General features: G+C 33.0%; 2 protein-coding genes across 2 annotated transcripts; one reads left to right on the forward strand and one right to left on the reverse strand.

The window, feature by feature from the left end:
* Nucleotides 1–2,328: 2,328 nt before the first annotated feature.
* Nucleotides 2,329–3,561, reverse strand: LOC137641979 (uncharacterized). The gene is made up of 2 exons (XM_068374542.1): nucleotides 3,542–3,561; nucleotides 2,329–3,006 (listed from the first exon to the last, which is right to left on the reverse strand). Exons 1-2 carry the CDS (start codon nucleotides 3,545–3,547, stop codon nucleotides 2,338–2,340), a joined length of 675 nt encoding a protein of 224 aa, XP_068230643.1. The 5' UTR covers nucleotides 3,548–3,561; the 3' UTR covers nucleotides 2,329–2,337.
* A 7,228-nt stretch (nucleotides 3,562–10,789) lies between these two features.
* On the forward strand, nucleotides 10,790–12,377 carry LOC137642889 (ATP-dependent RNA helicase glh-1-like). Its single transcript, XM_068375754.1, has 2 exons — nucleotides 10,790–10,795; nucleotides 11,754–12,377. The coding sequence occupies exons 1-2, from the start codon at nucleotides 10,790–10,792 to the stop codon at nucleotides 12,375–12,377; spliced, it is 630 nt and encodes a 209-aa protein (XP_068231855.1).
* The last annotated feature ends 123 nt before the right edge of the window (nucleotides 12,378–12,500 follow it).

Genomic DNA, 12,500 nt, shown 5'->3' on the forward strand with positions numbered 1-12,500 from the left:
TAATAATAATAATAATAATAATAATAATAATAATAATAATAATAATAGTAATAATAATAATAATAATGATATGGTTACCTATGATAGTAGTACAAACAAAATTGTTATGTAATATAAATGATAATATCCTCAGAGGTATAAAAAGATTGTGAAAATCATGAGGATTCCCAAAATCTGGGGAATCCAAGAATATCGTGTTATGAGTGGTGGCAGCTCTGACATTTAAATGATTTCACTTTAACTGCAAGACATGAAAATTAAAGTAGTAAATAGGAAAACTAAAAAAAAATATAGAATTGTTTTAAGGCTTAACGGTTCTCAAAAGAGGCTGAGGCAAAGGACAGGGAGATGACCCAGTGTCCCACAACAGGGCAGTGTCCTAGTGTTCTAGAGACTGACCATATGTAAGGATCATGGAGGACCAGCCAATAGCTGCTAAGGACTCAGCACATTGACCTAAAGGTTCCCCCAAATCACCCATCCCTAACTTATAAGGACGGTTTAGTTTGGAAAACTGTTTGAGTGGGGCTCGAACGTGGCTCGAGTCTCATTGAAAATAAATCTTAACTCATTTCTCCTCCATAACAAATGCTACCTCCAGCCTCATTATAAATACATATCAAGTCAATTCTCCCTTATAACAAATGCTACCTAGAGTCTCCTTCAAGATAAATCTTAACTCATTTGTCCTTTATAACAAATGCTACCTCGTGTCTCATTCAAAATAGATATTAACAACTTTCTCTTTCATAACAAATGGTACCTTGAATCTTTCAAATTAAATATTCAACTCAATTCTCCATAACAAATGCTACCTCGAGTCTCATTACAAATAAATATTAAGTCAATTCTCCCTCATAACAAACGCTACATCGAGTCTCATTGAAAATAAATCTTAACTCATTTCTCCTCCATAACCATTGCTAACTTGAATCTCTACCTAAATAAATACGACTCCATGGATGAATATTAAATCAACCGCTTGAGATTCTTTTTCAGCTATCTCTTACTGCAATCGTCATGCTACTCACAAATTCCGCAGTATTTATCGTGCGTTGAATATCTAGTACCTGCTTACTGAGTAGGCTTCTAGAGATCTTCTGGAGGAACATGGTCCGGTTGGCGTCTCTGTATTACTTGTTTCTGCCCAAGGACGTCAGCTTTGTGGTTTGAGAGGAACGCACTTGACTATCTTTCAGTCGTCTGCAAATTATGAGCGCTTGTAACTGGTCGTTGTGTTGTTTAAGACAATTTTTGATGAAGTACAAACATAGTTTATAACTATATTGATTAATTCATGTGGAAATGGGAACTTTATTAACATCACATTTTTTCGTAGTCCTGAGAAATAGGCCTAATATGAATCTGGATATGAGAAATTATTATAATTTCTATTTCATCATGCAAACGTACAGCTGGTATAAAATTGAGATGAATCTGATATCATCACTGATCCCTTTTGACATATTATTTATCTGAAAGATGTATACTGGCTGTCTGACATTGGTTTTGGTTTAACAGAGGTAAACACACTACAAAGCTGTTAGTACCTAGTCAGAGGCATTTTAGTGCTGTCAGAGGTTGAATTTATAATAGCTAAACTTTGGAATTCTTTTATGTTCACACCACATGATAAGTTTTGGTAAAGGGTTTCTGATATTACCCTTTTAATTTTTAGATTTTACCTTTTTCTGGTATTCTAAGAATTGAGCTACCAAAGTTATGTATTTTTTTTCTCTCTAGATTACAACGATCTATTACCAAGTTTGTCTGTTGGTTTTGTTAAATTATCTTTATTTCACCTAATAAAATCGTAATAGCTACATCCAGAATACATCTACTTCCAGCTAAAATCTCATGTATATCATTATATTCACAGTGAATATGTTACAAAGTATAATATGGTTTTGTAGTTTGTAATTTCTATAAGAAAATTAACCAGTCTCACATTACTTTATTAAAAACTATGAAATGCTTGATGAAGAATGACAAATATGAGCATGAAAAAAACAAATAAAGAGATTTGAAACAGATTAGCACAAGACCATTGCAGTTTATCATAATTCTAATCTAGGGAAATCAAGGATATGATCGTAAAATATTACATATACAGTTTTAATCTCTTAACCATAAAACACATTTACCTTAATTATTCTAATGATAAATAATATCTCATAAATAGAGTCCGGATCATATTGACCTTGATGAATCCTTAAAAATCTTTAAAGATCAAGTCGTAAAATACCATTGAATAAATAATCTTAATCGTTTAACCATAGAACACATTTCACCTTAATTATTCTAATGATAAATAATATCTCATGATTAAAGGCTGGATTATATAATCCCTGTTGATCCAACTGGAGGTTTACACACGCTCTTCTGAAGACAGGTATCAAAACAACACTTATCAACACCACTGCATCTGCCATCGTTGGCACAAGAATGAGGTGGGACAAGACTTCTGACGGGTGGGCAGTTAGGACGAACTGGAGGACAGAGACCTGGCTTGACGAAAATCACAGAGGCAGGCTTGTCGTTACCTTCGCAGCAGTAATTCTGCCCTTGGGGAGTCCTACACCAGTAGCGGCATGTCCCAGATGCATCCAAGCCAAAGGCTCCTCCGATGTTTGGCCTGATGCCGCCAAAACCACCAGTTCCTAGACCCGAGTTAATGGAACCAAAATCGCCACCAAAATTTGGATTTGTGGTACCGAAATCACCACTAAAACCTGGGGTTATCTCTTCGAGGCTGCTACTAAATCCTGGGGTTAATTCCTGAAAGCCAAAGCTACCAGAAAAACCCTGGTTTAACTCAAAATCGCTTCCAAATCGTTGTCTTCCGCCAAATGGTTCGCTGGATTCCTGACTTTTTCCTGTAAGAAATCCGTCCAAAAATCTATTTTTTCTTTGGTTGTTTCCGATTTCAATTCCACCCGACTCCTTTTTGCCGTTCTGTGCTGAGGCAACAGCACTAAAACAACATACAAGTAATAGACGTGTTCCCTGGAATACAGAAAATCAGGTTCAGATTTATTTAGTGATATAATCATAACAGTTCCTCCAAAATCCCTAAGAAAATCTTGGCATGACGTTCATCTATTATTGATTTATATCTTCAAAGTTGAGAGAGAGAGAGAGAGAGAGAGAGAGAGAGAGAGAGAGAGAGAGAGAGAGAGAGAGAGAGAGAGAGAGCCGTCATTTGAACAAAATATTTTACTGTAAATTATTCAAAACAAAAAAGATAATTTTACAGATATGCGATAAGAAGGCCTGGAGAAAAATTTGCTGTTTTAAGTAAATTATATAAGCCCTCTAATCCCATATGTAAATTTAAGACATATACAAAAAAATTTTAGTATGTAAGATACTTTGAAATTGAGTGAATATCATGATGGACACGTAGGAGTCATATGTATCACTACCGGAATCGGACAGTCTATTCGGAATATTATATTGATTTGACTAATCCTCTTTTCAACAATGTTATATATATAAACATACTTAAAAACTGGAACTATATCGCTATAAAACAACTTACCTTCATGCTGATATGTCGGAAGTCAGGGGGATATTGTCTCTACTCTCCGGAAATACTCCTTTTTATATGCAAACAGAAATGATTTCCTCGTCTTGTTTCTTGCAGTTTGCACAAAGGGAAAACTCGGGACATCGTATCCGGATACCTTGACCTCCAACAACTGTGAAAGTACTGCTTAAGCGTTTCTCATTTCCGTCACCTTTCATGTGGGGAATCCTCAGAGACAAGAAGGAAGTTTTTTATTTTTTATTCAGAAGGTTATTTCCCTCTCTGTAGTTACACGCATATATATATATATATATATATATATATATATATATATATATATATACATATATATATATAAATATATATATATATATATATATAAATCATATATACACACACACATATATATATATATATATATATATACTGTATATATACATATATATATACATACATACATATGTATATATATATATATATATATATATATATATATATATATATATATATATATATATATATATGTGTGTGTGTGTGTGTGTGTTTGTGCATGTGTGTAGGTGGGTGCGTTTATGATTGTGAGTGTCTGTATGTGGGGAGTACTTATTATGTCATCACTTATTTATCTAGATTTCTTCCTCGCAACATAGTTGGTGGGTAATGGAAATGATTGTCTGTTTTGTGATATCTATAATACATAAAAAGAAAATGTTGTTGATATGTGAGCATACAAATATAATATACTGACTCCAAGAAGAGATTCACCATGTCTTTATGGATATTTGATGCAATTACGAATAGATTTATTAGATAAGTGTCGGTATTCATTGTTCTGACAAGAATCTACAGAGAAAGAATAGGAGGTATTAGAGAAAAGCTAAATAGGAAGAATTGGCTTAGAATATAAAATAGCGGCTTCAAGAAAAGTTAACTGAGAAATTCAGAGGAAAAGTATAAGAGGAATGATTGGCACACCTGTAGAAAGGTCAAGTTACTTATTATCAATGTTAGACAAATGTTGTTTTTAATTTTACATTTCACGATATCACATGCTTTTGATAACTTTGATATATCTTTTGCTTTTATATTTGATCATTTTTTTTTATTCCAGATGGTTGATTTGTATCTGTAATATAACTGGTTTGAGAAAATTCATATTATTTCCTATTTTTTTTTAGAAATATGTCTATAACATATCATCTAGTGCCTAGTATATCTGCCAATAATATTAATTTTCTGTTCAAGGTTTTTGAGAAGTTGCCCTTGAAATCTTTATAAAAAAAGATGCAATTTAGATATTTGATTCTTTACATTACGAACTTAGTATTACATGCAATATACTTTTAGGTTTCAATAGTTGTAAGTTGATATAAGGACAAGCCTTGGATTTATATACTTAAACTTGCACTTACATACAAACACACACACACATATATATATATGTATGTATGTATGTATGTATGTATGTATGGATGTATGTATGTATGTATGTATCATATATATATATATATATATATATATATATATATATATATATACATAGCTAAATAACGATAACGAATAAAAAAAATTGTGTACATCATCTACAATAATATACCTAATAAGATTAACATATTTTTCAGGAGTAGAGACTAATATTGATTAATAGAACGAAGATGAAGACAAAGATATTGGAAAAGCTTTTGAACACTTAGTATCTAAACTTCAACAAGGGTTCCTAGGAACTTAAAAGATACGAAGAAATAGAAATTTATGAATGAACTTTAGACTTGTCTATTCTAAAACAAACAGGAGATAAGGTCAAGTGAATTTTCGATATCAATATTAGGACACAAATGGATTGTACATAAAATCAGGAAGAGAATACAGAGATTATCAGAGGCCAACCAAAAAATTATTTTGATTGTTTTGACAATATTTCTTTATACAGTGATTAATACAGGCCAACCAAGAAATTATCTTGATTGTTTGGATAATATTCCTTTAAATCTTAATGTTTTTGCTCTGTGCGAATTTTATTTTTGAGCGCAATCTTTTTCTGAAAAATGTAGTTTCCTTTCCGGGAAAAAAATTTGATCTCCATTCACACCTTGTTGAGTAAGTTAATGATGTTGCTTAAATTTCTTCGTGTTTGGAGTATTTTTGTGTAAAGCGATTTTAATTATGTGACATTGAATGAATTCAACGTTTTTATTAAAACATAGCTGATTATAGAATAGCAATTTACTTAAAACTGCAAAATTACAGACATATCACACTCTCCCTCTCCCATTTTATCAACCTTTAATGATGCTATTATAGTTTCATGGAACCTTGAGCCGAAAAACTCTCTCTTCTGGCTTCCCTTTTTAATTTATGGGTTTGCAAAGCGGCATTTTTTTTTTTTTTAGGGCTTTCACTAACCCTGAGCTATCATCAGGAGGGACTGATTCGCTTGTAAGTCATCACCACAGACGACTTTTGCTTTTTTAGTTGAATTTTTGTTTATTTTGGATGGTTTCCTCTTGCGTCCCCTCCCCCTTTTCCTAACCCTATTCATAGTTGGTTGGAAACGTCTCTGCCTGGCAGTCTTCCGGACTGGTGTTCGAATACAGCTCCAGTTCGATAGTTTCTTGTAGTGTCTGCAATCTTACCATCATTGTGAGCCTATAGCTGAGTCATCAGCAGCCTTTGCCTGGCCTCCCTGGTCCTAGCTTGGGTGGAGAGGGTGCTTGGGCGCTAATCATTTGTACATACTATTATTATCATTATTACTTGCTAAGCTACAACCCTAGTTGGAAAAGCAGGATGCTATAAGCCAGGGGCTCCAACAGGGAAAATATCTCAGTGAGGAAAGGAAACGAGGAAAAATTAAATATTTTAAGAGCAGCAACAACACCAAAATAAATATTTCCTATATAAACTATAAAAACTTTAACAAAACAAGAGAAAGAGAAATAAGACAGAATAGTGTGCCCGAGTATAATCTCAAGCAAGAGAACTCTAATCCGAGACAGTGGAAGACCATGGTACAGAGGCTATGGCACTACTCAAGATTAGAGAAGAGCTGCTTACCATAGCTAAAGAGTCTCTTTTACCCTCACCAAGAGGAAAGTAGCCACTGAACAATTAGAGTGCAGCAGTTAACTCCTTGGATGGAGAAGAATTGTTTGGTAATCTCAGTGTTGGCAGGTGTATGAGGATAGAGGAGAATCTGTAAGGAATAGGCCAGACTATTCGGTGTATGTGTAGGCAAAGCAAAAATGAACCGCAACGAGAGAAAAGGATCGAATGTAGTACTGTCTGGCCAGTCAAAGGACCCCATAACTCTCTAGTGGTAATATCTCAACGGGTGGCTGGTGCCCTGGCCAACCTACTACCCATATGGTCAGTCTCTAGGAAATTTCCTGCTTGCTAGGGAATTGTCACTTCCCTTTGCCTCTGCCATTTAAAAAACTCTATATAAATCTTCTTTGTTTTCTGAGGTGAACACGAGTAATCAAAGGTATCATTGACCAATCATCTCATTTATTTCATTAATGCCTACATCATCATTTAGTTTTCTCATTTATATAGACTATGTTCCTTTTATTCTGTCTATATTTTGAAAAGGACAGTGGATTAACATAATCAATCTATTTCTTGGTTGATTCAAGAGAAGGAAACATACCTACAGTAGTTCAATCATTATTTTCAGTGTGAAAACTTTCTGTTTGTCATTAGCTTATCATATATGTATGTATATATATATTTATATATATATATGCACTATCTTGGATTATATATATATATATATACATATATATATATATATGTATATATATATATATATATATATATATATATATATATATATACACACCTATTTATATCCCTGAAGACAATTAAGTTACAATTAGCTAGAAGTGTTGCCTTAAAATAGTTAATGCCCCAAGTTCTTTAGCCTTTAATCTATATATATATATATATATATATATATATATATATATATATATATATGTATATATATATATATATATATATATATATATATATATGTATTGTCGTCTTTTTTACCACTATAATAATCAAACATAAAAGAAAAGTATTTTTTCCCATCCCTAAGCTATTCATCATAGCTTTTGTCATATTTTGATATAAAGTATGTACTAGAAAGTGTTGCAAATGTTTTTTTTTACTAACCAATCTAAGGTATGATCTCTCTCTCTCTCTCTCTCTCTCTCTCTCTCTCTCTCTCTCTCTCTCTCTCTCTCTCTCTCTCTCTCTCTCTCTCTCTCTCTTTACCAATTCGTTTGTTAAATTAACATTACTTTATCCAACCAATCTTCGTTATAGTTATGCGTATTGATATTTAAGTTAGAAACTCCTCCTTGTGGAACGTTTAGAATAAAACTTTACCTCAGTGTTTATCGCGTTTCTATCCTTTGGCGTTGATTTCTCATAAGAAAAAGAATAAACAATACTTCATAAATTCACAGAATTTCAAAACGTATAGCAGTTTAGAGTAGAGCGCAACTGATACTAAAATTCTACATTAAAATACTCATAATCAAACAATAGCATAATATTTTTGTATATTCTCCAGCTGCTGATAATAATCTACGGCCGATGAGAATATTATATATATAAATTGCAGTTGTTGATTATTTAATATCTCACAAATACTTTTACTACTGAAACGAATATAGCGAATCTCAAACTCTGAAGGTCGTAAATAAGAATATAAAAAAACAATCAGATCTGAAATTATGTTTTTACTTTTCATAATAAAAAACTGACCTTGATGTAAGGAAAAAAGAGATAAGAGACTAAATGTATGAAAACATGAATGTGGTTTTCTAAAAGTTTTTTCTTGAGTGCTTCTCCTGTCGATTTAATTTTTTTTTTTTTTGAAGCAGGTTTTACCAGTTTTTATTCGTCGTTTCCGGTCAACTTGCGTCATCCTCAACGTCTTGCTTTGTCGTAAAAAAACTCGTTTATCTACGTAAGTTTTCCCTATGATATACATTTCTTGTGTTTTTTTTTATAATTTAGCGTAAACCCTGTATTCCATGTATCAACAATACGTTTTATGAAATCAATAATAAGGAAAATAAGCCCGAAAATTTTTTTTCCATTTTTTTCTTGAACAGAGAATACTTAGATTAAGAACTATAAGACAAACGACAAAATTTTTAATACGCTCAATCGTGCTTCCAGGTGGAGCATCTGGAACCACGAGATTTTAAGGTCTGGACCTAATGTATGGTTATTTTTAATTACCAGAACATTTTCCAGAATGTTTCTCCCACTTACCAGGGTAAGAATTTTCATTTCCAGAAGAAATATTGGAGCTGGAAACATTACATAACCCAATGAAAACGCTTCAAGGTTGCGGTGGCCGATGTGGTAACGTCCCTGACTGGTGAACGCCAGATTGGGGTCGAGTCCCGCTCAAACTCGTTAGTTTCATTGGTCACTGCAGCCTCACCATCCTTGTAAGCTAAGGATTGGGGGTTTGGGGGAGCTTATAGGTCTATCTGCTGACTCATCAGCAGTAATTGCCTGGATCTCCCTGGTCCTAGCTTGGGTGGAGAGGGGCTTGGGCGCTGATCAAATGTATATATGGTCAGTCTCTAGGGCATTCCGGAAACAGGAGGGCGTTGCTTGCTGCCTGGGAGAGCTATTGTCCCTCAGAAGGAGAACAGAGGCAGGAAATAATGAGGATTTAAAGCGATAAGTCAGAAGGAACAAAATATAAGAGGTGGAAGTAATCAAGACTTTAAAGAATAAGTGCTATCCAGGAAATGAGAGGAGAGCGACAATAACGATAAATTACAATTAGAATGATAGAAATAAGAGAGAAATACCAAAGTAGAATTTTTTCTTAGCCCTTAAAGGGTAAAATGGGTGTTTTAAGAAAATATGATATACAGTATATATATATATATATATATATATATATATATATATATATATATATATATATATATATATATATATATATATATATATACTTATATATATATATATATATATATATATATATATATATATATATATATATATATTTATATAGTCACTCAGATTTACTTTGAGTCGTATAATGTGATAACCTACTTCGCTTTGAAATATTAGAATTACCAGATATTGCTGGATTTGGGAAGATTTTCTTATCAAGAAAATTGTAACGACCATTAGGGATATTATTATTATTATTGTTATTATTATTATTATTATTATTATTATTATTATTATTATTATTATTATTACAAGGTAAGCTACAACCCTAGTTGAAAAAGAAAGATACTATAAGCACAAGGGCTCCAACAAGGAAAAATAGCTCAATGAGGAGAGGATATAAGGAAATAGCAAACTACAAAAGAAGTAATAAAAAAATAGAAATAAAAAAGAATAGAATATCAAAATGAAATAAGATATCAAAATAAAATAATATTTCAAAATAAAATAATATTTCAAAATAAAATAATATTTCAAAATAAAATATACCAAGTACAGTAACACAATTAAATTAGATCTTTCATATATAAACTTTAAAAACCTCAAAAAAACAGAAGGAAGAGAAATAAGAAAAATAAGATAGAAAAGCGTACCCGGATGTAAGAAATATTTTTTGGCGAATTATTATTTTGCAAAACAATATAACATGACGTTGATGATCTGCCTCTGATGAGGTACCGTCTTCTGTTAAGAATTATGTAGTTGCAATTGTTTTTATTGAAAACCTAAACTATAGACTACTCTTGGGCTATATAAGGCAAATGAAATTCAGAAGTCTACACTGATAAAAACACCGTAATTTTAATCTGAAATTCTCCGTACAAATATAATGTTCTCAGCCGTATTTCAGTAAAATAAAGATGACCGTAATCTTTACCCTACTTTGTTATTATTTTTTAAGCTTTGGTGTCCGTAATATTACTCCTTTACGCCAGTATATCCATTTTTTAAAACGTTAAATGCCTGATAATAATTATTCCATGATTTTTACATTTTTTTTTACGGCAAATTTTCAAAAGTGCACGACACCAACCAAACTAAACATTGGATAAATACACGTAATTATTTCTTACCTCTTTTGATTCGGTTCAAAACACCTCTTGAAATGGAATCAGCTTTTTGAGAACATCTTGAGCACGTCCACATGACGCTCCATTGAAGATAGAATTTCTTTAATTGCGTAGAAATAAGAAGAAATCATTCAGAAAAAAATCTCCTTTGACATAAAAGGTGAAGTGTTGGCAACAAACATACAGTCACTCGGGATTCAGAGAAGGCAACATGAAGGTTCGTATTCCAGAATACTATATTGATATTATTAGTTCAAAGAATCTTCCTGTAATCTAAATCTAAAATATGGTAGTTTTATTATGATGAAAATCTAAAAGGAGTCCTCAAGAATTCTCAAGTTCCTTGCAACACTTTATGGAAAGATTTACGGAAGGTCTCAATCAATAATAATTCTATTTAAATATTTTCTTCATTCTGAAATCAAGATTTCAACAAATTCCAAGCCTTGTCCTGTAATTTAAGTGTTAGCTCAAATCAATTGAGTGAAGATTGAAGAAAAGTTTCCAACATTTCTAAGTATTTTCCACCTATATTTTTCGTTGTATATTCAACATAGGATGACGCATTCAGTAATCATATACTCGTTTAATATTTGCCATAAATATTTGGCCTATTATTTTGTGGAAATGGCATTGTTACTAACGGTCCTATCGAGACACTATAGGGAATAACTCCATGCTTCATGGAGATACTAATGTTTAGAGTTTAGAAAGTCCCTGACTTAGGAAACAATTCACTATGGTACTTTATTTGATTATTTTTTTAGGTCAATTTTTTTTGCTATAATCCCTTGTGGATGTTTCTCTATCTACTTGTTTATGTATGCATGTATGTGTGTATGTATGTATGTATGTATGTATGTATGTATGTATGTATGTATTATTCAAATCATAGCTTTCAATGTAAAAAAAATACTTATCACACTCGAAGCCCAGATTCATTTTTCAAAGCACTTGAATGAAAATATATATGATACTGTCACAAATAGATAAATAAAGAAAACGATATTGTTGGCAAAGTTTCCCACATTAACAGTGATGATAACATTTAGCACCTCACGCGTCAGAATTTCTGTCATCCCATTAAGTAAATACGAAAGTGGTATATCTTTAATGGCTCATATTGAGACATAAGTTTTCAAATATAATTGAAATTCCTCTTTTTTTTTTTTTAGGTACTGAAGACATTATTAATTTGTTATATGGCTCTAGTCGTCCTTGCACAAGACGGCGAGGAAAAAAGCAGCACCAACGCAAGCGATGGTAAGAACAACGCGAACACTCGATTCTTCGGTGGTGGTGTTCTCGGGGGCCTAGGTGGTGCTCTGAACTCTGCTGTAAGTGGTGTCAACTCTGCTCTTGGTAATTTCAACCAGGTTCCTGCAAACATCAACCCATCTTTTGGAGGTGGCTTTGGAGGGTTTAATGGAATACCAAGTGGTGGCTTTGGAGGGATCAACCCCAGCTTTGGAGGCGGCTTTGGAGGAATCAACCCAGGCTTTGGAGGTGGTGCTTCTCAGACGTGCAGACGCTGGTGCCGAACTCCCGAGGGACAGGCCTACTGCTGCGAGAGCAACAACGAGCCCGAAACCCTTCCCTTCGTCAAGCCAGGTCAATGCCCTCCCGTAAGACCTCAGTGCCCACCCGTCAGGAGCTTTGCCCCTCCACAGACATGTTCCAATGACAGCAAGTGCGGAGGCGTCGACAAGTGCTGCTTCGACAGGTGTCTCGAGGAACACGTTTGCAAACCCCCTGTTGGATCTGGAGGCTTCGGTGGATTTGGAGGTTTCGGTCGTTAATTTTAAATTTTAGTTTTTTTTTTTTTTTAGTTTTTATATGATCAAACGATGCTTTGAATACCTCATTTGAATGAGGATATTAATATTCTCTTAAAGATTATTCAGAATGAGATTTCACATAAA

The sequence above is a fragment of the Palaemon carinicauda genome, chromosome 6, assembly GCF_036898095.1.
Source record: "Palaemon carinicauda isolate YSFRI2023 chromosome 6, ASM3689809v2, whole genome shotgun sequence".
Taxonomy (NCBI): Eukaryota; Metazoa; Arthropoda; class Malacostraca; order Decapoda; family Palaemonidae; genus Palaemon; species Palaemon carinicauda.